General features: G+C 46.3%; 2 protein-coding genes across 2 annotated transcripts in view; both read left to right on the top strand.

The window, feature by feature from the left end:
* Positions 1 to 13,713, top strand: part of MSRA (methionine sulfoxide reductase A) — a 229,614-nt gene extending 215,901 nt beyond the window's left edge. Inside the window, exon 6 of the mRNA XM_041480984.1 lies at positions 12,898 to 13,713. Coding sequence (XP_041336918.1) covers positions 12,898 to 13,062 — 165 coding nt within the window. The 3' untranslated portion in view covers positions 13,063 to 13,713. The remainder of the gene's footprint in view (positions 1 to 12,897) is intronic.
* Positions 13,714 to 14,484: 771 nt separating this feature from the next.
* Positions 14,485 to 22,997, top strand: part of PRSS55 (serine protease 55) — a 60,124-nt gene continuing 51,611 nt past the window's right edge. The window contains exons 1-4 of the mRNA XM_041480850.1: positions 14,485 to 14,491; positions 15,859 to 16,048; positions 16,982 to 17,229; positions 20,557 to 20,696. Coding sequence (XP_041336784.1) covers positions 14,485 to 14,491; positions 15,859 to 16,048; positions 16,982 to 17,229; positions 20,557 to 20,696 — 585 coding nt within the window. The remainder of the gene's footprint in view (positions 14,492 to 15,858; positions 16,049 to 16,981; positions 17,230 to 20,556; positions 20,697 to 22,997) is intronic.

Genomic DNA, 22,997 nt, shown 5'->3' with positions numbered 1-22,997 from the left:
TCAGGCAGCTGCTCCTAACAGGTGCTCGCTCTCTTCCTAGCAGATGGTGACAAAAAATGGGTTTGTTGGCAGGTTCTGCCACGGAGCAGCCTTCTTATCACACATATTCATGTGTATACAAACACACACGTGTTATCAGGTGTTGGGTTTCAAAAGGAATTCTCCTTCTGAGGGAAGGTCACTCACGTGGGGGGTTTAGCCAGGATGGTTTGTGCTTGTTTCTTTTGTTCCCTGGGTCTAAAGGCATTTGGGGACTTTGCTGCCGAGTCAAAACCCCGCAAAAATTTGACCATTAGTTCAGATCTCCTGGTGTATCTGAAGGTGTTTTAGGAGGAACATGTGGTGTTAGGCTGTGTCCTTCATATCTATCATAAATCCTTAATTGCCTAAATAGCAATTAACTCCAAAAGAGGCAGGTTTTTGGTGGGGAATACCCTGATTTTTTTCTCCTTGCTCTTGGTTGTGGTAATATAATAGAAATGCAGAAATCAATGTAGGATGTGTTGGAAGGGATCTTAAAGATCGTCTCATTTCCAGGATCTCTCTCTTTTAAATAAAACAACCAGTTATGAAGGTGCAGTGGAATAGAGACCCAGCAATGCCTTTAAACAAAGAAATCCAAGTGCAGGGTTTTATCCTGGGAAATGCACCAGGGCTCTGAGTGCTGAAGTGTTTGAAGCTGCAGGGAAAGCACCCAGAGAGGATTTGTGCTGTATCCATCACCCAGCGAGAGGCAGCTGTCAAACAAATCCCTTTGGTCCTTGACTCTGCTTCCACCTCCCAGATTCTGCCTAGTGAGGGCTGTGAATTTGTCAAAATGGTGCAAAGCAACGCCAGGTTTGGGGATCTGGGGAACTTTTCTTCCTTCTATTCCTCGTGCAGGGAGCACCAGGCAGAGCCATCCTCACCCTGCTTTGCTGCTCATTTCAAAGAAGCAGCCTGAGCCAAGAGAACCAGATGAGGGTGACATCTGGCCATGGAGCCTCTGCCAAGTCACTGCTGTTCTGTAGCTGGCAGGAAGATGATGTGCTGCAAATGCCAGGTTCTCTATGAAATGTAAAGTGCATTCCCTGCATTTTCTTTGCTTCCTCTCCAGCCTCAATCAGCTTGGTGTTTTGTTTTACTAATGGCCAAATTCAAATCTCCTTTCCAGACGCGTAAATCCATTCCAGTGGTGGTGGGTGATTTATACAATGAGTGGAATTTATACAATAAGTGGACCCTGAAGTCCAAAAGGATCTTGTATTTTCTAAGCTTCCTGATAAATTAACTTGTTGACTGTAAGTCTCACTCAAATCTTAGTCCCTGTGGGGTGTGTTTGTGCTGAGGGTCACTAATCAAATATATCAGAATTGTTTGTACCTAAACTCTTCCAGGAGGGAGCAGGTGGAAAGCTAAAGAAGCTCTGGAGGTTTCCTTCACTGATCTATTTCTGGAAGCCTAAGGTGCACCCCTTTAATAAATAAATCACTAGAGCTGATCAAGAAGCATGAGAAAGAAATCTGCTGCTCATAAAAGGTAGGGACAGTTAAAAGAAAGCTTTGGGGTTGGAACTAGATGTTTAACATCCTTTCTAACCCAAACCATTCTGTGATGGTAGGTGCCCTGTACACACAGTTACTCCCTGTTGTGCCCAAAAGAAATAGGGATGGTGTGGGAAGGAGCTGAAGCTGTAGGATTTACCCTGTTTCCTTATGAAGCATTTTTATTTTCACCCTTGTTGCTGAACTCTCAGCACTTTTGGCAGCTGTGAATCGGTGCTGGGTTTGCAGCTGCTGTTCCACCCAAGTGCATCTTTTCCTCCTCCTCTGGTAAAATGGTCTTGCTGCAACGATTTTCACAATTGTATAAGAAAGGGGATTGTATTGAATCATGGACAGGCTGGAAGAGCTGGGAGTGCCAAGCCTGGAGTAGAGAAGCATCCAGGGAGATCTTAAAACCCTTTCCAGAGCCTAAACGGTGCCCAGGAGAGCTGCAGAGGGATTTGGGACAAGGGATGGAGAGACAGGAGAAATCATTATAATTTTATATTTAACTTCATCAAAAGTTACCCTCTATCTACATCATAGGAATAGCTGAAAATATTTGAATAAAAAACAAGGTTTATCAGATTTGTCAAATAAGTGGAGACTTTTGCATTGAAAGATATATACAGGTACCATAACTAACTTGAAACCACCCAGCTGATAAGAGGGGCAGAGCATCTCTCCTGTGAGGAAATATTGGGAGAACTGGGATTGTTCAGCCTGGAAAAGAGAAGCTTTGGGGTGACCTAATTGTGGCTTCCCAGTACCTGAAGGGAGGCTGGAAGAAAGATGGAGAGGGACTTGGCACAAGAGATGGAGGGACAGGACACAGGGAATGGCTTCCCACTGCCAGAGGGCAGGTTTAGATGGGATATTGGGAAGAAATTCTTGGCTGTGAGGGTGGGGAAGCCCTGTCCCAGGGTGCCCAGAGAAGCTGTGGCTGCCTCTGGATCCCTGGAAGTGTCCAGGGCCAGGCTGGATGGGGCTTGGAGCAACCTGGGATAGTGGGTAGTGTCCCTGCCCATGGCAGGGGGTTGAACTGGATGGATTTAAAGGTCCCTTTCAACTCCAAACCATTCCATGATTCCATGATCCTATGGATCAAGTTCAATGCTATGTAACTACTCAACAAGAAATACAGTGATTATCAAACTGAATCTGGGTATCTTTAAATTCTGTCCTTACCAATTATCCTATGCACCCTCCTGGAAAACAATCAGTTAACTCATGAAAATATCAAAGCAGTATTCATTATTGTCTGCCAGAAAAGAAATTGCTTGATATTATCCCATTTCTTGAGAACAAAACTTATTTTCCCTGAAAAGATAAGGAACAGCTAATTCAGGTTTTGCAGAGCACGTGCACCGTTATCGTTAGGAAGGAGCTTAACCAACCTGAAAGCAAATGCTAAATGATCCAGATCTTGGTCTTATTAAGCTTGTGTGTGTTTTTCCTACCACTTAAAAGCCTGAGGATCCGGGTAAATGAGATTTTCTGGAAGGCAAAGCTTTCAAGTTTACCTCCCTCTCTTTTTAAAGCACGGAGGCGATGCCTCTGTTTACGCGGAGCTCCAACGGAGCGAGCGCATCCCTGCTGCAGCGTTTCATGGAACATCCTTTGTTTATTCACACTGTGCCACTTTTAAACTTCAGATGTAAACAACAAAGACTTCTTTGTATTTCACACTAGCTCATACTCACTACCTTCTGAAGTCCAAAGCCAAAACACTGTGGAATTTTACCCTCCTCACACTTTCTCCTGCTTGTTGGATGGGTTCTTCCAGCCTTTTCTATTTATAGTGGCTGGAAAACTACTTACCTTCTGATTAAAACATGCTCTGTTCATTTTCTCTTGACTTTTCAGTCCTTGGAATGGGCTAAAAATTGTATTGCCTGGTAGCCATTTCAAATATAATTTTAGTAGTAATTATGCATATATTCGATAACAGAAACAATTTGTCATCCTGAAGGATCCAAATTGCTTTAAAGTACTCAGCCTCTCTCTGATCTGCTACATGGATTAAAAATCCAGCAAGTATTCCACTGAAATCAGCTGGACAGAAAGGTCAGAAAGACCTAGGCTGGAAATGCAGCAGCTGCCTGACAACACACATTGGGCAAGGGGGCAGAAGAATTTGGGTTCTGTTTTAAACCAGAGTGGGATTTTTGGTTGAAAATTTCACAGAGCTGCGCTGATCCTTGAGATCCTGCACTGGGATGTGCCCCTGTTTTATACCCCCAGGGGAAATACCTCGATTTTTTGTTTCATTTGATGGGCAATGTTGTGGTGCTTAGATCAGTCTCATGCTGGATCCGTCTTCTCTCTGTTTGATGATGTTTGGAGAGGGCAGCCAAGGGGGAATTTAAGATGTTTGGAGAAGGCATCTCCATGGGGGGAAAAAAAAGGACAATATCCAAAAAACCAGAAAAACATGGTGTTGAGTTTTCCCCTTCCCAGGACCATCCTTTCTCATCCTTTCCCCTTAGACTGCATTAGAGCACAAGCAATATCTGATGGGCCATATATAAGTGGTGGCCTTGGCAGTGCTGGGGGTGGTTGGACTTCATGGTCTTAAAGGGCTTTTCCAGCCAAAAAGATCCTGTGATTTTATGATTCTGTTTTGCTGGAACATTCTGTATGTAACACAAATAGTTTTGCTGTAAATTGTTGGGAATATTAGACCCATGTTGGAACCTTCTGAGATATTTCCTTAAATAAGAAGCCACCAATACAGACTGAAAATAAAGGTGACAGCATTGAGTTTAGCAGGTGAGGCTCACGGTGAGTGTTCAGGGTGAGTTGTTCACCTCTCCAGAGAGTGGTCAGCAAAATACAAACCACCTCCCAGGTTTTTGGGGGGCTTAAATGGTTTAGAGTTATAAACCAATGGTCATGGGAGGCTGAAGAGAAAATCCCAGTGTGTTATTAGGGGCAAAATAGGTAGCAGGGATGACCAGTTTCCCAACAATTTCCACTGCAAGGATATTTAAGGTATTCCAATATAGCAAATTTTATTATTTTAGTGGTAAATATTTGTGCATGGTCTCTTGTCTGGAAGTTTTCCCCTCTAATCACAACAGAAATAATTTATGTTTTTTTCAGGGTGAGTTTAGGTAAAGATAAATTGTTTATCTGGAAATCTCATATGTGTTCCTGAGAAACTGTCATGCTTATATATCATGGAAGAAATAGTTGATGGAAATGCAGAGAGAAAAATAAAATGATGGCAGTGTAACAGCAGAGCTGACCTGAGCCCTCTGGGTTTGATATGGCAAATTAACATTGTTACTTCTTCATTGCTGCTCCCCTGAATAAAAAATAATTGCAGAGCCATACATTCATTGCCAAGGGCTCACACCCAAGGGAGCACCACAAGCTGCTCTGCACTTGGAACAAAACCTGATCCGGACATAACTGAGCTAATGGAGGTGGGAAAGTCTTGTCAACACAGTATTTACATGTGGAGGGTTTTATTCTGTCCACAGGCAGCTGGGGCTGCCTGATCTTGGAGTATTTTTGGACCTGAGTTGGTTTCTCAGAGTCATCTGGGCCAAACCACTTGTGGTCTGCAGCGTGGAAGGTTCTGCTCTGAGCTTCTGTTGCTCTGTGTGTGGGTCATTTCCCCCATCCCAGCTTGGCCCTGGCCATTGTTATTTCAGGAGTATGAGAGTAATGGATGAGTGATTAGGGGAGGAGACTCTGCTGTCTCCAGCCACAGAGGAGATTTGAGCTTTAGATCACTGGAAGTCAGGATGGGGCAGGGGTTTTCTTAGGCATCATCAATTATCCATGCAGGATGTTGCAGTAAGAGGCTGTTTGGCTGCGTTCAAATTGGCCAGACAAACAGAATTTCCATCTCTCTCAATGGCTCCTTCAACACCTAATTAGCTCCCAGATGCTACTGGAGCAAGATGTCTTTTATCTTTGCTAATGTTATCTCCCTCTACCTCCTAAATGCCCGCCCGTGCTATTCCCCACTTTCATCTCTCTTCCCTCAGGAGAAAACAGGATGGGTGTTCAGGAAGCTGCACGCTGAAGGTCAAGCTTGTAAAGACTCTGGGTCAAGCTGATCCTGTTAAACCAGGCAGTATCTGGAGCAAAAAAGCTTTGAATCCAGAATTAGATGGATATGATGGAGAGCAGGATACAACTTCCTTCCTATGCACGTTCACAGGACCAGCATCCAACAGGAAAAAATAGAATTGCAAATTTTATTTCACTGTCAGTTGCATTTAAGATGATTTAGGACAAATTCAAAGCTCCTCTTTTCCTGTTGTGGGAGAAGGTACCACAAAATCTGGCTGGATAAATGTGATATTTCAGCTGGCAGAGCTCATTGTTGTGGGCAATACTCAGGTTTTACACTCAGAGGTAAAATAGGAAGAAATATCAGGCTAACTGCACTCCTGGTCCTCCCAAGAGCCTCTGAGCACAACCACTTGGGGCTGTGTTAATACCAGGCTATCATCCAACTGTGATTTACCTTGGCAGGACTGATGGGTATCCAAGCCCAGCAATTCCTTCCCCTCTGGCAGTAAGTGTGACCAAACAACCTGCTCCAAGTGAAGTGGTTAAGAGGGAAACATTTCAGAGAGAGCAGATCTTCAAAACACATTTTATACACACACCCAGCTTTCCCTAAGGCTCCTGGAGATGCGTCTCCAGCCAGGATCAGTTTCTCCATTTCAGTGATGTATTCTGATGTGTGGGAGATTTGTCAACAGGGAAAAGCTTGGACAAAGTCAGTGTTGCATTTTTATGGATGAAATTCAGGATTGTCCAGCTTAGATTTTATACCATCTTCTTTTTCTATCCTATTTCCTTCCTGCATTTTCTCTGTGCTGCACTGGAAGTACACATTCCTAGGTATAAAGGATAAATTCCTGCAGGTTCCTGCAGCAGCACTTCTCCTCTTTGGCCAGGGAATGGAAAACCCCTACAGGATGTATCCTGGACTGAATCTAAAGCTGTGTGACCAGCAGGTCAAGGGAGCTGATTCCACTCTGGTGAACCCCACCTGGAGCTCTGTGTCCAGCTCTGGGGATCCCAACATGAGAGGGATGTGAAGCTCCTGGAGAGAGTCCAGAGGAGCCCATGGAGATGTTCCAAGGGCTGGAGCCCCTCTGCTCTGGAGCCAGGCTGGGAGAGCTGGGGATGCTCACCTGGAGAAGAGAAAGATCCAGGGAGAGCTCAGAGCCCCTTCCAGAGCCTAAAGGGGCTCCAGGAGAGCTGGAGAGGGACCGGGGACAAGGGATGGAGGGACAGGACACAGGGAATGGCTTCCCACTGCCAGAGGACAGGGATAGATGGGATATTGGGAAAGAAATCCTGGCTGTGAGGGTGGTGAGGCCCGGGCACAGGTTGCCCAGAGAAGCTGTGGCTGCCTCTGGATCCCTGGAAGTGTCCAAGGCCTGGATGGGCTTGGATCAACCTGGGCTAGTGGAAGGTGTCCCTGCCCATAGTCTGGATGGTCTTTAAGGTCTCTCCCAACCCAAACCAAACCATTCCACGATTCTATAACATTTTTCTTCAGATTTAGTCCCACGGCAGCTACTTTTCTCTCCCAGCTCAGAGTCTGTGGCTTTCACCATTTCTGCCTTTAGATCCATCTGCCCATTCCGTGAAGGATGAAGAATTTATACCCCCTTGATTCCATTATTCCCAGTCTTGGTCTTGCCTGATTTGCCAGAGGTACTCTGCAAGGAGACTTCTGAGACCAGACAGCTTCCCTGCAAAGATATTAAAAATACTCAGGAATTACACAGCTCTCCAAACCCTGTGTGAGCATTAGCTAATTATGCAGCACTCCACAGCCCTGTGAAAAGCATTTGCTAATCAATCCCAGCACCACCTACCAAATGCATCAATACCATGGAATCCACTGGGCAGAGGCAGGGGAATGCAGCTGGAAACAGGGGAATGTGGATATCTGGTCCCAGTCCATGTAGTAGCTGGGGCTGGACTCAGCACTCGCCAGCCACTGCTCCCACATTTCCCTTGGCAGGGTCCTTCTTTCTGCCATAAACACATGATTTCCAGAAGCAGGTCACCTACAGGCTGGGAATGCAGGTTTTACCAGATAATCAGGATTTCAGCCCATTCCAGTGCTTGTAGAGGTTGCTGGCATCAATTAATTTGGAAAAGCCAGCATCAGTTACTGACATAGAGGAGACTGGACTCAGTGTGACAAACTGAGCTGTTCCAGCCAGCTGAAGGCAGCACAAAGGAAACAATTTCAGATCATATATCATTGATGACACAGTAGAGTGGGTTGAACTGCTAGAAAGGAGAGGGAAGGGAAGGAGAAAATAAAACATTGGTAATTGCTCATTCCTCTGGACCAAAGTTTGTTTCTCTGGATCAAGCAAGGCTGTAGGGCTACATTTCTGCCCCCAAACCTGCCAGGAACTAATTCACAAACCTGGCAAAGTCAGTCAAGTTGTTTTCCAGTTAAAAATATCACAGGGATCAAGTGTCTAGGATTCCCATGGCCTCCCATCCTAAAGAGTTCACAGAACTAATTCCTGCAGTTCTCCATAGAGCAGTTCCTTTAATTCTTAGAACTTTTGGAAAAAGAGATGAAATTCAGGATTGCTGCTGCTGGTGTGAAATTTTGAGTAGACACTGCAATGAAGGGAGAGCCCAGCAGATTTTACTTGGTGAGATTGTTGTTAGAGTTTGACATCAAGAGTGATGTTACAGAAGCTGTCACACATGTCAGGATGCTCTGTGGTGTTTCCAACATCAGTGATTTTTCAAGGAGGTTTTAGAAATGCAGCAGCTTCATGCAACTCACTGGGACAGGAGACAAAGTGGATGGATGTTGGTATAAGCTGGTTTATAAAGTGTCTATTGAATCAAACACAGGATGATGCCATTTTTATTAAAAGCCACAAAATGCTTGAAGCCAATTAATACTCCCCTGCTTTACTAATGCCTCTGCTCATAAAATTAAATGGTTTCATTTAGCAAAACCAATTTTCAAGCCTTTTTGTCACATTTATAATGACTTTAGCATGAGGAGGCTCATGTCTTGCACACAAAATACAGGTTTTTTTGAAGAGAGAGGGTGCATAACAAGGTGCCACATGTGGAATAAGACGAAGGTTGCTCTTCTGAGTGAACAACTGGCTACAAATAGGGAATAAAAGGTACAAATAACTGTGCAGTTTCTGCAGTGAAGAGAGATTAACCTGTCTTGGGAAGCTGTGCAGTTCAATATCCTCACAAAAGGGTTGAAAAAAGGCGATGGTGACGCACCAAAACCTGCTGAGGGTTTGGAGTCATTCCAGGTGAGCCAAAGTAGACACGGCTACAAAAAAGTTGCAGAAGAATCTGACAATACCACAGAAAATAGCTGCTGAAATTCCAAGTCAATAAAAGTCAAGTGTGGGCACAATGAGAGGGTTTAAATTAGCCCGGGAAAGAGGTTCTGGCGTCATTGCAGATGGTGCTTTGGAAACATCTGCTCCGTGCTCAGCAGAGGTCAGGAAGGCAAGTGGAATGCAAAGAATTGCTGGGAAAGGGATGGGGAATGAAAGAGGAAATGTAAGTGCAGGGCTGAATAAATCTGTGGGGCTCTTGAGCACAGTGGAATTCCAGTCACCCTGGTGACTGCAGTGGGGAAGGAGAGCTGGAGAGATGCAGGGAAGGGTGAGAAGGCTGCCCTGGGTTATGGATTGGGAGTGAAAGGCTCTGGGTCTGGCTGAAGACATGAACGGCAGGATTCAGGTGTAAAATCCGGATTTCTGTGGAGAGAGGGGAGAAGGAATTGTATTAGGAGGCACCAGGATGGTCAGAGTGATGGAGCATCTCTGCTGTGAGGAAAGGCTGAGAGAATTGGGGTTGCTCACTCTGGGGACAAAAAGGATTTGGGGTGCCTTTTGGACCTTCCAGTGCCTGAAGGAGCCTACAGGAAATGTAGAGAGGGACTATTTATGACGACCTGGAGTGGCAGGACAAGGGGGAATGGCTTCAAACTGAAAGAAAGTAGGTTTGGATTGGATGTTAGGAAGAAATTTTTGCCTGTGAGGGTGGTGAAGCCCTGGCACAGGGTGCCCAGAGAAGCTGTGGCTGCCCCTGGATCTCCGGAAGTCTCCAAGGTTGGACAGAGCTTGGATCAACATGGGATAGTGGAAGGTGTCCCTGCAAATGGCAGGGGGTGGCACTGGATGAGCTTTACGGTCCTTTCCAAACCCAGGCTGTTTGGGATTCTGAGATCCAGTGCTTTGTGACAGAGGATGTGATGACAAATTTGGTCATCAGTGGTCAGGCAGAGGTTTAAAGCAAACAACAGGAAATAAACTTTCACAATCTGCAAAGAATTAGGAAAATCATCAAACACATCTTTTACTGCTGAAAGTACAGGTTGGCTGACAAACTTGTAGTGCTGAGATTCCCAGTGCTGACTTTGGCACTGAGATGATCCTGGAGGTCTTTTCCAACCTTAATGATTCTGTGATTCCTTGTTCCTGTTCCAGTGTCCCCTCTGCAGCTGGGTGAGATTTGAGATCTGGTTTGGTTTGGCCCTTCCCTGGTGGAATCTGACAGGATTTTTGGGCTGTTAAAGGGTCTCTTGTGATGTTGCAGTGACTTGGCAGTGCTGGGTTAACAATTGGAGTCATGATCTTTCAGGGCTTTGATCTCTCCTATGACAAAAGCCAGAGAAAGCCTCTGAAGGAATAAGTTCTCTCTGAATTGGAGTGGAATATTGGAGGGGAAAATGATCCAATGATTCCTTAAAAATTCCCTGGCCTGAGTTAAAAATCCCAAGGGTTAATTGCAGTACAGTAATGAGAGGTCTTATTGGATGGCTCAGGAATTTTGAGACAGAGAGGACTAAAAATTCTTCTAGAACAGGATTACCATCAAATTATATCAGCCTCAGTGGCAGGAAATCAATCCAGAGTGGGCAGATTTACACTTGCTACAGCCAGCACATCCTGAACTTCCCCATCTCTCCCAGTTATGTTTTTCTCTTCACGTCAACACTGTCAGTGCGAAGAAAATAATTTTCCCTTTAAAATCCAAACATCCAAGGTGGGATTTGGCAGAGTGTCAGGGCCAGGGGTTCCCACTGACAACAGCACCGAAATGCAATATAAGGACTCATCTTGGTTTCTGCTTTATTCAGGTTTTAATGGGCTGGGAAGGGATAAATGATGTTTATGCCCTCTTGTGGTGCCACATCGAACAGAATGGCGTCCCTAACTGACAAAATGAAGCCAATGATGGAAAAGTCCCAGGTTAAAAATCTGTAACAAACTCTGTGGAAAACACAGTGGAAAAATCTCTCCCCCTCCGACAGCATCCTCATGACTCAGGGAAGGAGGAGAGACCAATTTTGACTGCATTTGCAGCAGCAGGTAAATGAGTAATGGCCATGATGGCAGAGTTTGTGCCATCTTTCAGCAGTGAAGATCATTCCAAAGTGTTTTCTCTGTGCTGGGAATGTTGGGAAGTGGAACAGTGCTTTGTAAAAGGAGCTGTGTTGACACCTCTTTGAGTTTGGTGCTGTTGATGTGTTGTAGTGCAAACCTTCACATGTTTTATCTTTGCTCACATGTCTGACAGGTGAATAAACTGATTCCCTTGGGACAAAGCCTGTCCCAAAGATGGAAAAAAGCTGGTTGGTGATTTTACATGGGGAAATAAGGCTAGGTTCCTGTGAAATGGAGCTTGTGATCCCAATTCCTTGTGTGGGAACACAAGGGAATTAATGAGTCAACACCTTCCTAAGCTGTGCTGATAAATCTGCTGCAGGGCTGGGAACTCAGGGCTCTCCAGACTGGTCAGTCATGGATTTTGTATCCATCTTATCACTTCATTCCTGACTGAAGACTGAACACAGCAGAATGTGTCCTTTAGACAGTGAAATTGTGGGAATAAATCAGAGTAGTGCTCTCCAAAGCCCAGCAGCTGCTATCAGGGTCAGGCTGTGGGCAGGGCTCGGCTGTGCTGAGGCAGGATCTGGGAAACCCTGGTGGGGGAAATTTGGAAACTTTTTGTCCCAAATAATCACCTGTTGTTTAAGTGCAGTATTTCCTTTGCATGTCATCCTTGCCTCTCCCCAGCCATGTAGCAGATGAAAGGGGAAGGGAATGATTTCCTTTCCACTTCCAGGATGAGTAAACTCGCAATACTGGGTTTAAATGAAAGTACTGGGTTTAACTGGGCTAGGCTTAAGAGGGACTCTCTAACAGAATGGAAAATATTGGAATGAGGCTCTCCATCCCCAAAGATCTTCCATAACCAATGTTTTTGGGATCAAGGCTGCTACTATTCATTCTATCATGATGAAAGAGGATGGACTTGATGACTGATGGCAGATTCACAATTTTGTGATTCCATGTGATGATTTCCCTTTATTTATAGTTTATATATTTAATAGTATGATGAAGTAACAAATATTTTTCTGGGAATCCTAAATGTTGACCTTTCAATCAATTCCAGTCTACATCCAGTATTTATAACTACACTTTGCAACAGGACTCTGAGATTAATTAAAGTGCTTATTAGGTTTTAGCATGGACTTTAGAGCACAAGTTATGTCCACACTGAGAAGAGAATTGGCTCCAAAATGTTGATGTTTACCAGTTTCCTTAGGAAAAGACAATGTAATGGGGAAAATGTCACAGCAATTAATCTTACAAAGAAATTCCCTCTGTCAGAAACCTCTCAGGAGTTTCAAATTCAGCTAGGGGATATCAGAAAGCAATTAAAGTCTAATTTAAAATCCCCACCCACATTCTGTCTTCTCTTCCTGCCAAGTGGTTATTGCTCCTGGTACATGTATTGGCAAATCTTTCCGAAATGAACCATAATTTGCCTTAAAAGTTAAAACTTTCTGGTCAAGATGGAACTTTTCTCTTTGAAGAATGAGTCTGCAGTGACTCTGCGGAAAAAAAAAAAAAAAAAAAACAAACCAAAAACCCAAATTCTCTGATTTCCCAAGGACATCCTTGAGGTTGAAATTTCACCCAGAAATTCTTCTTGGACAAGGACATTGGTGGTGGATTTTGAAGCCGAGGCACTTTCCAGGGGAGGTTCCTGGATGCTGCAGCTTCCCGGGATGGATCCCAGTGTGTTTTCCCTTTGTTTTCCACTTTCACTGATGGCTCCACATCACTGCCTGGGTTAATAAAGAGAATAAAAGTGTGGCAGTGGCAGATTAAACAAATGAGCCATTAAAAGGGGACGGCTCCCTCCCTCTCTGTGCCCACAATGCCTCCGAGCAAAACACCACGAGAGCAGGGATGAAAAGCTTTCAGGGGTGAGCTGGGAATGTGAGACGCCTGTGGCTCCTTCGGGGAGGAATCCTAACATCATTCGCAGCAAACCACTAACGGCTTTCCATGGTCTTTCCTGACAGGTGTTGACGGAGGAAGGCTTTGGCCCCATCACCACGGAGATCCGGGAGGCTCCTGAGTTTTATTACGCCGAGGAATATCACCAGCAGTACCTCAGCAAGAACCCCGGCGGGTACTGCGGCCTGGGAGGGACGGGGGTTTCCTGCCCCATGGGCCTCAGGAAATAGCCTGTGCCTGCTCCACCACCTCCTCTTCATTGTAGGCAGCTTGGGAATAAAAAAGACCAGGAACCTCGGTGGATGTTCCCGCAGCATCCGTGGATAAAGATTTGGGAATCTGCTGGGGAGGCTTTCTGTAATCATAAGTTACATCAAAATCCAAAGTAGAGGCAGGAATTGCTCCCATCACAGCTTCTTGCTCTGTGCAGTTTCCTTGTCATCTGGAGAGGTGGAAAGAGATCCAAACTTCTGAAGTTTGGCTTGAAATGCTATTAAAAGGGTGAATTAGGAGGTGGTTGCACCTGTAGCTGCTTTGCATTTCCAATGCCTTTGGGCTTTTTGATTTTCTTGTGTTAATTAATTTTCTGGTGGTCCCAGAGCTTTGACTTCTGGAGATGTGATTGTGTTCCTTACCTGTCACAGCCCTGGAATTTGATGTCTTTGGGAATGATGAATTGACCAGATCCATGATTCTCCTACCACAACTCCACTTTCACAGCATTTAGTACCACCTGTAGTGCCTATTTTCTGAAATGCTTTAGCCAGAAAAAGGTCAAAATTGCAATGTGATGCTTCTTTTTGACAGTTCCAAGAAGTGAATAAACACAAAAAGAAATCAGTTTTGTTTCCTGCTCTGCAATAAATGACAGAACAAGAAAAGAACAATGTTCTCTGTGATGTGTTCCAAGTGGATATCTGGGTCGATCTAAAAAAAAAAAAAATCAAATATTATAAAATGCTGCAGTTTTCTATTTAAACACCAGGTTTAAATCTGTATCATCAGGCATGACAGCACAGAGGAGTGGATTATCAAATCTTATAAAATGCTTCAGTTTTCTAATTAAACACCAGGGCGTTTAAATCTGTATCATCAGGCATGACAGCACAGAGGACTGGAATTATCCCTCTGATTAATTATTTGTACTTTAATAACTTGGGGAGCCCCCACCAAGAGCAGACTCCTGGCAAATGTAACTTGGGGCAGTCTTCAGTGAGTGTGCAGTCAAAACAGCAAGCCAGCCAGAAAGGGGAAAAAAATCAATTTTGGGTTTATTCACGGGGTTCTCAGAGCGCAGACTCAAAGCTGCAGACAAAGGATGCAGGGATGCACAGTTTATCCCATATGGAAAGGGGATCCTATGGGTCCAGAGCTCAAGGAGTGAGCCAGTTTTGGGGGACAGATGGTGGGACTCAGAGACACAATTCCACAGCATCTCCTTCTCCGTGGCACTGCTCTCCATAGCTTGGTTTGATGTTTCCTGCTCACCAGCTCAGCTTTAAAGCTCAAAAAGGCCCAAACCAGCTCCCTGAACTTCTTCTGTACCTGCACAGCAGAGCAGATCATGCATGGAGAGACTGGAAATGTTCCCCACAAAGTCAGTGTTTGGGGTTGTAAATCCAGTGCTGCAGCCCTGCCCACTGTTTCCAAACATGGGGAGTAAGTATGTGCCAGAAAAATCATCTCCCCATCTTCCCTCGTGCTCCTCAGCTGATGCTGAGCTCATCCCAGTCTCAAAATCCAGGGGAAATCTGTCCTCTTGGCAGACTGGACCTGAGTCAGGCTTACAGGAGCTGCCTCAGGCAGGATTGCCCCATTGGGCTCTTTCTGGAGGTGCCCCAAAATGTGCCCACAGCGCACTCAGAATTTTTGTTTCTGTGGTAACTGATCCTATCCCTAACCTGTCCTGCCATGGAGTTTTTTTCAGTGCTAACAGACAAGTAAACCAGCACTTGTGTCTCATTTCCTTGCCATGAAGTGACAGGGAAGCAAAAAAGAGAGGGAAATAAAGTCTTACCCTCATCTTATGCCTTGTCAGCCTCTGTGAAATCCAGACTCCAGTGGGATAATTCCTGATGTGCTCCAAGGCAAAGCATTTCAGGAGTTGAATCATCTGGGGACTCATAAAATGTCTCCTGGTTCCCTTCCTTTCCTTTCCCTCCCCTCCCACTCTGTGCTGTAGTTACTGTTTTGAAACAAACTGGAAAGTTTTTGGGAAAAACTCTTACTATAGATATCCTCAAGTCTGAGCCTGGCTGAGGATTTTTTAAAGTCCTGTCCTGATGGAAATGATGTTGGTCTAAAAATCAGCATAATGGCTCCATTGATACTACAATTGACCCACACCAAAATATTTTGGTACCACAGGATTATTTACTGACATCTTTGATTTGATTTTGATTTGAGAGTTTTGATTGGGCACTCTGGAAATTGTCCTTTGACAGAGCTCCCGCTTTTTCCTACAAACACAGAATCCCAGAGTTGTTTGGAGTGGAAGGGACCTTAAAGATTATCCAGTCCCACACCCTGCCCTGCTCTGGAGTCAGACTGGGGGTGTTCACCTGGAGAAGGATCCAGGGAGAGCTCAGAGCCCCTTCCAGAGCCTAAAGGGGCTCCAGGAGAGCTGGAGAGGGTTTTAGGACAAGGGATGGAAGTACAGGACACAGGGAATGGCTTCCCACTGCCAGAGGGCAGGGATGGATGATATTGGGAAGGAATTGCTGGCTGTGAGGGTGGGGAGGCCCTGGCACAGGTTGCCCAGAGAAGCTGTGCCTGCCTCTGGATCCCTGCAATTGTCCAAGGCCAGGTTGGACAGGGCTTGGAGCAACCTGGGATAGTGGAAGTTGAAGCTGGAATGGAGTTGGAAAAAAGATTTTTAAATCCCTTCCAACCCCAACCATTCTGTGATTCCCTGTTTCTCTGATTCCATGGATATTTCTGTTTCAGTGCTCAGGGATGTCCTGCCCCTGTCCAGCACAGGCTGTGACACTGCTGAATGTGTCCAAAATGTCCCTTTTTGTACCCAGGCTGTGGCCTCCGACCATCCTACGAGTCCTTCCAGAAGACTGGCAAGAGGATTGGCACAGGGACAGACGTCAAGCCTGGGGAATTCCCGTGGCTCGTGAGCATCCAGAGCCATGGGAAGCACATCTGTGGAGGCACCATCATCAGTGCACTGTGGATTTTAACTGCAGCCCACTGCTTTGCAGATGAGCTGTGAGTGCTCCAGGGTTGGAGGGCAGCCCAGGCACAGGGGAGGGCGGGGGTGACATTCCTCCTGGTGGGTGCAGGATGTGGACTCCTCCTCTGCCACCATTTGTGTGACCGAGCCCTAAAAACAGGGGTTGTCTCCTCTAGGGGAGACAGGCCCATTTTTGAACACAGAAACGTGCAGAAATCTGAATAACCATTTCCAATGCCTTTGGACTTTTTGATTTTCTAGGCTTAATTAATTTCCTGGTGTTCCCAGAGCTTTGACTTCTGGGGATGTGGTTGGGTTCAAGCAGAAGGGGAATACTTTGAGGAATGTGGTTGGGTTCATCCCTCAATACTTTGAGGGATGGCCTGAGCAGCCTTGGATAAAAGCCCCTAATTCTATTCTGATGGCCCCAAGCATTTCTTGTGCACCTTTTTCAGTACCTTGTAAAAGGTGATGCATTCCATTCTAGCTCATTATAGCCCCCAAATTACCTTTGCTTTCACACACCAAACACCTTTACCTCATGGAGACTCTGAATTTAAAACATCCAGTTCTGGATAAATCAACTCCATGCAGTGTCCAGGGGCAGAGTCCAGCCCTCTGTGAGTCCCCTCCAAAATGTGGCAGCCGAGACTGCTTGGTGACAAATGACTTGTGGCAGCACAGCCTGGAGCAGCTGGGTCTGAGCAGCCAGCCCAGGGCACAGAGATCCAAAAGATCCAGACCATTCCATCTGCTTGGTCGTGACTGGGTTATTTATAGCCTGCATTCATGTTCTACCTCTTCACCTCTCTGCCCTGGAAATCATCCTTTCCTAGGAGTGAGGGTAAATTCCTTGGGTATTTATAGCTGAACTGCCTAAGCCACCATCATGCCCTGCTCTGGGGAGGAGGCACCAACCTCCATAACCCAAATCCTTCACGTTCACCTTGTCCTGCTTTGTTTTTAAGGCCACCAGATCTGAGGGTGGCAGTGGGGGGAGTTGACCTCAGCTTCCCGCTGGAGGAGCACAACCCGGACAGCCTGATCCTGCACGAGGAGTTCAACAGGACCAGCCTGCAAAACGACATTGCCCTGATCCTGCTCAGCAGTCCCATCAAGTTCAGCATGCAGAAAAGTCCCATCTGCCTGCCCTTCGTGTGTGACATGGACACGTGGCAGCACTGCTGGGCTGCTGGCTGGCAGGGCACAAGTGCAGGTGAGGTGCTGGGGGAGATGCATTTGCTGATGGAAAATGGGATTTATCTATTTAAAGTGGCTGTCCTCTCCCATGAGGGGTTTCCCAGGCAAAGTTTCAATCTCCACCTTCCTGGTTTATACATCCAGACCACGCCCAGCCTCTGCACATCCACCAGTTCCCTGTTCAGGGCAAGAACCAGTCACCAACAGACCCCCAGAGCAAAATATGGGACTTATTTTGGCACCACATCCAAACTTTGGATCTCATTTTGGCAGCCAGATTGAGGCAAGCTCCACCCTGACTGGTAAATAAGAACAGAATCATGGAATTATTAGGGCTGGAAGGGACCTTAAAGCTCATCTTATTCCAAACCCCTGCCCACTTCCACCATCCCAGGTTGCTCAGAGCCCCATCCAGCCAGGTCTTGAACACTTGTCACCTTGTAGGACCCTTGTGGGTAACTTCAGCTTGGGATATTCTATGAATCACCCAGTTAGGCTGGGTCTAAAATGGTCTGGACTAAAGGAAATGAAGGTCTGGGGCTGTCTTTGGCTTAATGCCTCTATGAGCTGGATTGAATTATTGGTTCTGGCCACTCCTTCCTTCACTCATTTAGGACTGCAGATTGCTGTTGCTAATTGATCTCATTTAAGCCCTAATGAAAGCAGTTCCAGCACTGATTGTGACCCAAAATGTCTGTCCTGAACAAATGTCACTAATTAGCCAATGAGCTGTTTCATTATTGGAAAGAATTAATCAGGACTGGGAGGGCAGGGGGTGCCTCGGAGCTTGAGTGGTCCTTCCCAGGAAGCAGTAAGTGAATATCCCATTGAATCCTTGCTATTCTGCTCCAATTGCTGTTTTTCTTTTTTTTTTTTTTTTTTTTTTTTGTTTGTTTGTTTGTTTGTTTGTTTTTTCCCCATGAAACTCTGCATTTGCCTTCTTAGGCTTCATTTTCCTCCCTCAACAGTAACACACAACACTCTCACAGTTGTGAGGCTCTCCCACTTCACCAAGGTAACATGTTCCCAGAGCAGAGGGGCTGCTGCAGAGTCCCTCTGCAGGATTTCTCTTGAGCTCCTCTGTGCAAAATCCGTGGAGCAGCTCTGGGGATCAGCCTCGTGCTGCTGTATGGGCTCAGCTGACAGAGATTCTACTTCCAAAATTTGGTGTCAATGTGCTCAGCCCTGGCATCCCCCCACCCTCTGTCTGGTAGAGGCTTCAGAAGAAATCCAGCAGCAGCTGAGCGTGGTGAGAGGGGGTGAGAGGGTGTGATTTGGGAAAAGCCAGAAGGTACAGGATCAGGGAATGGTTTGGGTTGGAAGGACCTTAAAACTCATCCCATCCCACCCCCTGCCATGGCCAGGGACATCTTCCTCTATCCCAGGCTGCTCCATGCCCTGTCCAGCCTGGCCTGGGACACTCCCAGGGATCCAGGGGCAGCCACAGCTTCTCTGGGCACCCTGTGCCAGGGCCTCCCCACCCTCACAGAGAACAATTCCTTCCCAATATCTCATCCATCCCTGCCCTCTGGCAATGGGAACAAATTCCCTGTGTCCTGTCCCTCCATCCTATGTCCCAAAACCCTTTCCAGCTATCCTGGACCTCCTTTAGGCTCTGGAAGGGGCTCTAAAGTCTTCCCAGAGCTTTCTCTTCTCCAGGTGAACAGCTCCAGCTTCTCTTCATAACAGGAGGGGTTCACCTTCCTGGAGATTCCTTCACCAAAGCATTTTCATCTTTGGGCACTTCCATCTTAGCTGGAAAAGGGTCGTGACAGCTTTCCAGCTTTTAGGTCTTGTCATTGACTCTCAGTTTCCTGAAGGTTCTGGGATGATTTAGCCTGGTGAAATATGAAACAAGGAGTGAGTTTCAAATGATCTGAAGACCTCAGTTTTATCCTTTAGACTCAGGTTCACTTTAGAGGGAAACATGGGTGAAATAATTGGGGTTTCCAAATAGCCCAGAACATTTTTCAGTCTTTTTGTCACTTGCAGGTGGCAGCTGTGATTTCTGTGTTCCCAACCCAAGGGAAGAATAAAGCAGATATTTCCTTTGTGTCACTTTGTGAAGATACAGCTGGTCCCCTGAGTGAGGCATGGCCTTGCAGCCCTCCCTGGGTAGAACAATGTTTAGATTGGATATTAGGAAAAAAGTTATTTCCTGGGAGAGTTGTTGGGCATTGGAACAGCTGCCCAGGGCAGTGGAGGAGTCCCCACCTCTGGGTGGAATTTAAAAGCCCTGTGGATGTGTATTGTATTTGAAGGGTGCCCCAATGAAGGAAGGAATGATGGATCTGACTCCAGGTTCTCAGAAGAATAATTTATTATTTTATGATACTATATCATATTAAAGAATACTATGCTATACTATACTAAAGAATACAGAAAGGATACTTACAGAAGGCTAAAAAGATAATAGTGGAACTCATGACTCCCTCCAGAGTCCCAACACAGCTTGGCCAAAGAGTCAAAACAACTCACAGCAGATTCCAATGAAAAAATCACCTGTTGGTAAAAAATGTCCAACCACATTCCAAAGGAGCAAAGCACAGGAGAAGCAAATGAGATAATATTGTTTTCCTTTTTCTCTGAGGCTTCTCAGCTTCCCAGGAGAAAAATCTTGGGCGAAGGTATTTTTCCAGAGAATGTGAATGTGACAGATGAGGCACTTGGGAACATGGATCAGAGGTGGCCTTGGCAGTGCTGGGGGAACAGTTGGATTGGATGATCTCAAAGCTTGTTTCCAAAGTAAATTATTCTATGATTCTATAGTTCTAAGATTAGAATTCTGGGGAAAGCTCAGTGGACTTTGATCTGCAGGGGCTTGCACAGGATCCTATGAAAAGCCACTCAGACTGAATTCCCAAAAAACCACGAGTGAGAAACCCCAGGTGTGCAGGGCAGCTCATCTCATCTCATCTCATCTCATCTCATCTCATCTCATCTCATCTCATCTCAGGTGATCACTGAGACCACCAGCAGGAAAATCCATCCCTTTGGGGGTTTCCCAATAGTCTGGCATCCCTGGCAGTGTCCAAAGCCAGGCTGGATGGGGCTTGGAGCAGCCTGGGATAGTGAAAAGTGTCCCTGCCCATGGCAGGGGGTGGCACTGCATGATCTTTAAGGTCCCTTTCCACCCAAACATTCTGGGATTCTGTGATAAACTCAGGAGCACAAACTCATCACTGCCAAAACCTGGGGATCCCCTGTGGCCCCAAAACCCCACGGTTCTGCCCAGAGACCCCATTGCCCTGTAATGCTTTAGAAATCCAGCTGAGATTCTTCCCAAGGGAAGCCTCCAGCTCCTCTGCAGCTTTGTTGATCCTTCTCTTTTCATTTGCTGCAGCATCCCATGTGCTGCAGAAAACAAGGACGAAGCTGATCAGCAGAGAGAAATGCCTGAAGCACATCCCACACCTCATGGGGGGAATGATGTGTGCTGAGACAGAGCAAGGAGAAGGAGGAGGAGGAGGAGGAGGCTGCCAGGTAAAGGGACCATCCTGGTCTGCTTCACAGCCAGGTTACACCCCAAAAGGAGACAGGAATGGTTGTCCAGGAGCTTCAAGGCAAAAAAAAATGGGAGGGAAGTTTAATCTGGAGGTGTTTAATTTAGATAAGAAACATTTCTCAGGTGAGGTCTTGGCTCTGACCCAAATGTGCTTGTTTGGTCTGTGGGTGCCAGAATGAGTCACGTCTTTTGTCAGTGTGTTGGTGACAGAGAATGAGGGACTTTTCAAGCTAAATTACAGTCTGAGCAATGTTTGATATCAGGGAGCTGACACAAACACCCAAATGAGGTAAAACTCACTCACAACTTGTGCCCTCACAACACATTCCACCCCCAGGATCGCAGTCCTGGTGTCAGATGAAGTCTGGAAGCCAAAAATTCACCTTGTCTTTCATAGCATCCAAATTCCAACCTCTCTCCTGAGAGACAGACAAGGACTGGGCTCTCCTGCAGCCTCTGGTTCCAGACTGAGATTTCCCTCCTCCACTGGGAAATGGTTTTTCTAGGAATCACAGAGGGGTTTGGGTTGGACAGGGCTTTAAATCTCACCCAGTTTGGACCCCCTGCCATGGGCAGGGACATCTTCCACTATCCCAGGCTGCTCCAAGACCCATCCAGGTGTATGTTTTATACATGTCCATGGGTTTGGAGGGGTCTGGATGGGGAGACACATGGATGGACAGCTCCATCCTGTAGGAATTACTCATTGGAGGATCTAACAAGCACCCAGGACAGAGAGAGATCCTCTGACCTTTAGGCAAAGACAGGGGGCACCAGGACCATGGGATGCCAAGGGAAAGTTTGCTTTGCAAAATGATTTTGTGATTAGCCAGAGAGCATCTGCCTCTGAAACCATCCAAGGAGTGACTTTCCCCTCCACTAAATTAAATCAAAAAATGTTAAAAAGAAACCTGCCACAGGATAATATTAACATCATTAAAGGATGCAATGCCCAGCCTAGCCTAGCCTGAAGTTCTGTGGGTGAATGATGCTGGTGAAATAGCAGAAGAACTTGTTCCCAGCAAAATGAATCTCCTGGACTCAGAAAGCTGATGAAGAAGCTATTTAGATCCACAATAATGGCAGAGTTGTCTGAGGAATGAAGTAGGAATGTGAGATTTCCAAGCAGTGGAAGAACATGTCCTTTGCATGGGTGATAAAACTCAGAATTCAGGATCTCTCTGACTTTAGTGGGATCTTGACCAGGCAGGGATGCTTTGTGAACTGGAATAAAGGGACGAAACCAGAGATGAGGATAGAAGTTGTACTTTTCAGGGATGAAACAAGTGATGGGACTTTCCACCAGATTTTGCTGATTTGCTGGAGGGGAAGCATTTTGCTGTTGGATTGTTTCTTGGATTTCTGAGAAGTGCTCTTAAAATCATGGGGGACACATTTTGACCTCACCAGGCTGGGTCAGCAACCTGATGATAGCCTGGGACAGGACAGGGCTGAACCTGATGCTTCCCCTGCAGCAGGGACCACTGATTCTGGCAAAATCCCAGAATTATTTAGGTTAGAAAAGTCCTCCAAGATCATCAAGTCCATCCTGTGACCAATTCCCACCCTGTCCCCAGCCCAGAGCACTGAGTGCCACATCCAGACCTTCCTTGGACACCTCCAGGGATGGGGACTCCAAACCTCCCTGGGCAGCCTGCATTCTTGCAGGGAAGAAATTTTTTCCAATATCCAATCTCAACCTCCACTGGCACAGCTTGAGGCTGGTTTTCCTTGTCTTGGAGCAGAGCCTGACCCCCCCTGGCTGTCCCCTCCTGTCAGGAGTTGTGCAGAGCCACAAGGTCCCCCCTGAGCCTCCTTTTCTCCAGGCTGAGCCCCTTTCCCAGCTCCCTCAGCCCCTCCTGGTGCTCCAACCCCTTCCCCAGCTCCATTCCATTCCCTGAACATGCTCCAGCCCCTCAAAGTCCCCCTTGGAGTGAAGGACAGAACTGGACAATCCATCTGCCCTGTGGGCAGTGCAGCCTCTGAAGCTTTGATTGCCTGTAAGGATTGCAGGGTTTGTGTCAGATGAGAGTGAGACCAGATCTCAAAATGCCCAAATCCTTCACATCCTCGTCTCTGTCATGGAGACAGAGCAGCCCTGGGCATGGCATTGGTTTGCTCCATCCAGCTGTCTCCTGGGGGGCTGCCAGGCTCCAGCTCTTGCACGGATAAGAAGTCACCCATGAGTCCCTGGGGAGAGGCCAGGAAGGATTAGAAGCTCGGGAAAGGCAGAGATTCCTGGTCAGGGAACAAACCCTGGAGATGCTGAGTTTCCTCCA

This window comes from Pyrgilauda ruficollis, unplaced genomic scaffold (assembly GCF_017590135.1).
Source record: "Pyrgilauda ruficollis isolate IOZ18807 unplaced genomic scaffold, ASM1759013v1 scaffold54, whole genome shotgun sequence".
Lineage (NCBI taxonomy): Eukaryota > Metazoa > Chordata > Aves > Passeriformes > Passeridae > Pyrgilauda > Pyrgilauda ruficollis.
This window is presented reverse-complemented; position numbering and strand designations above follow the sequence as displayed.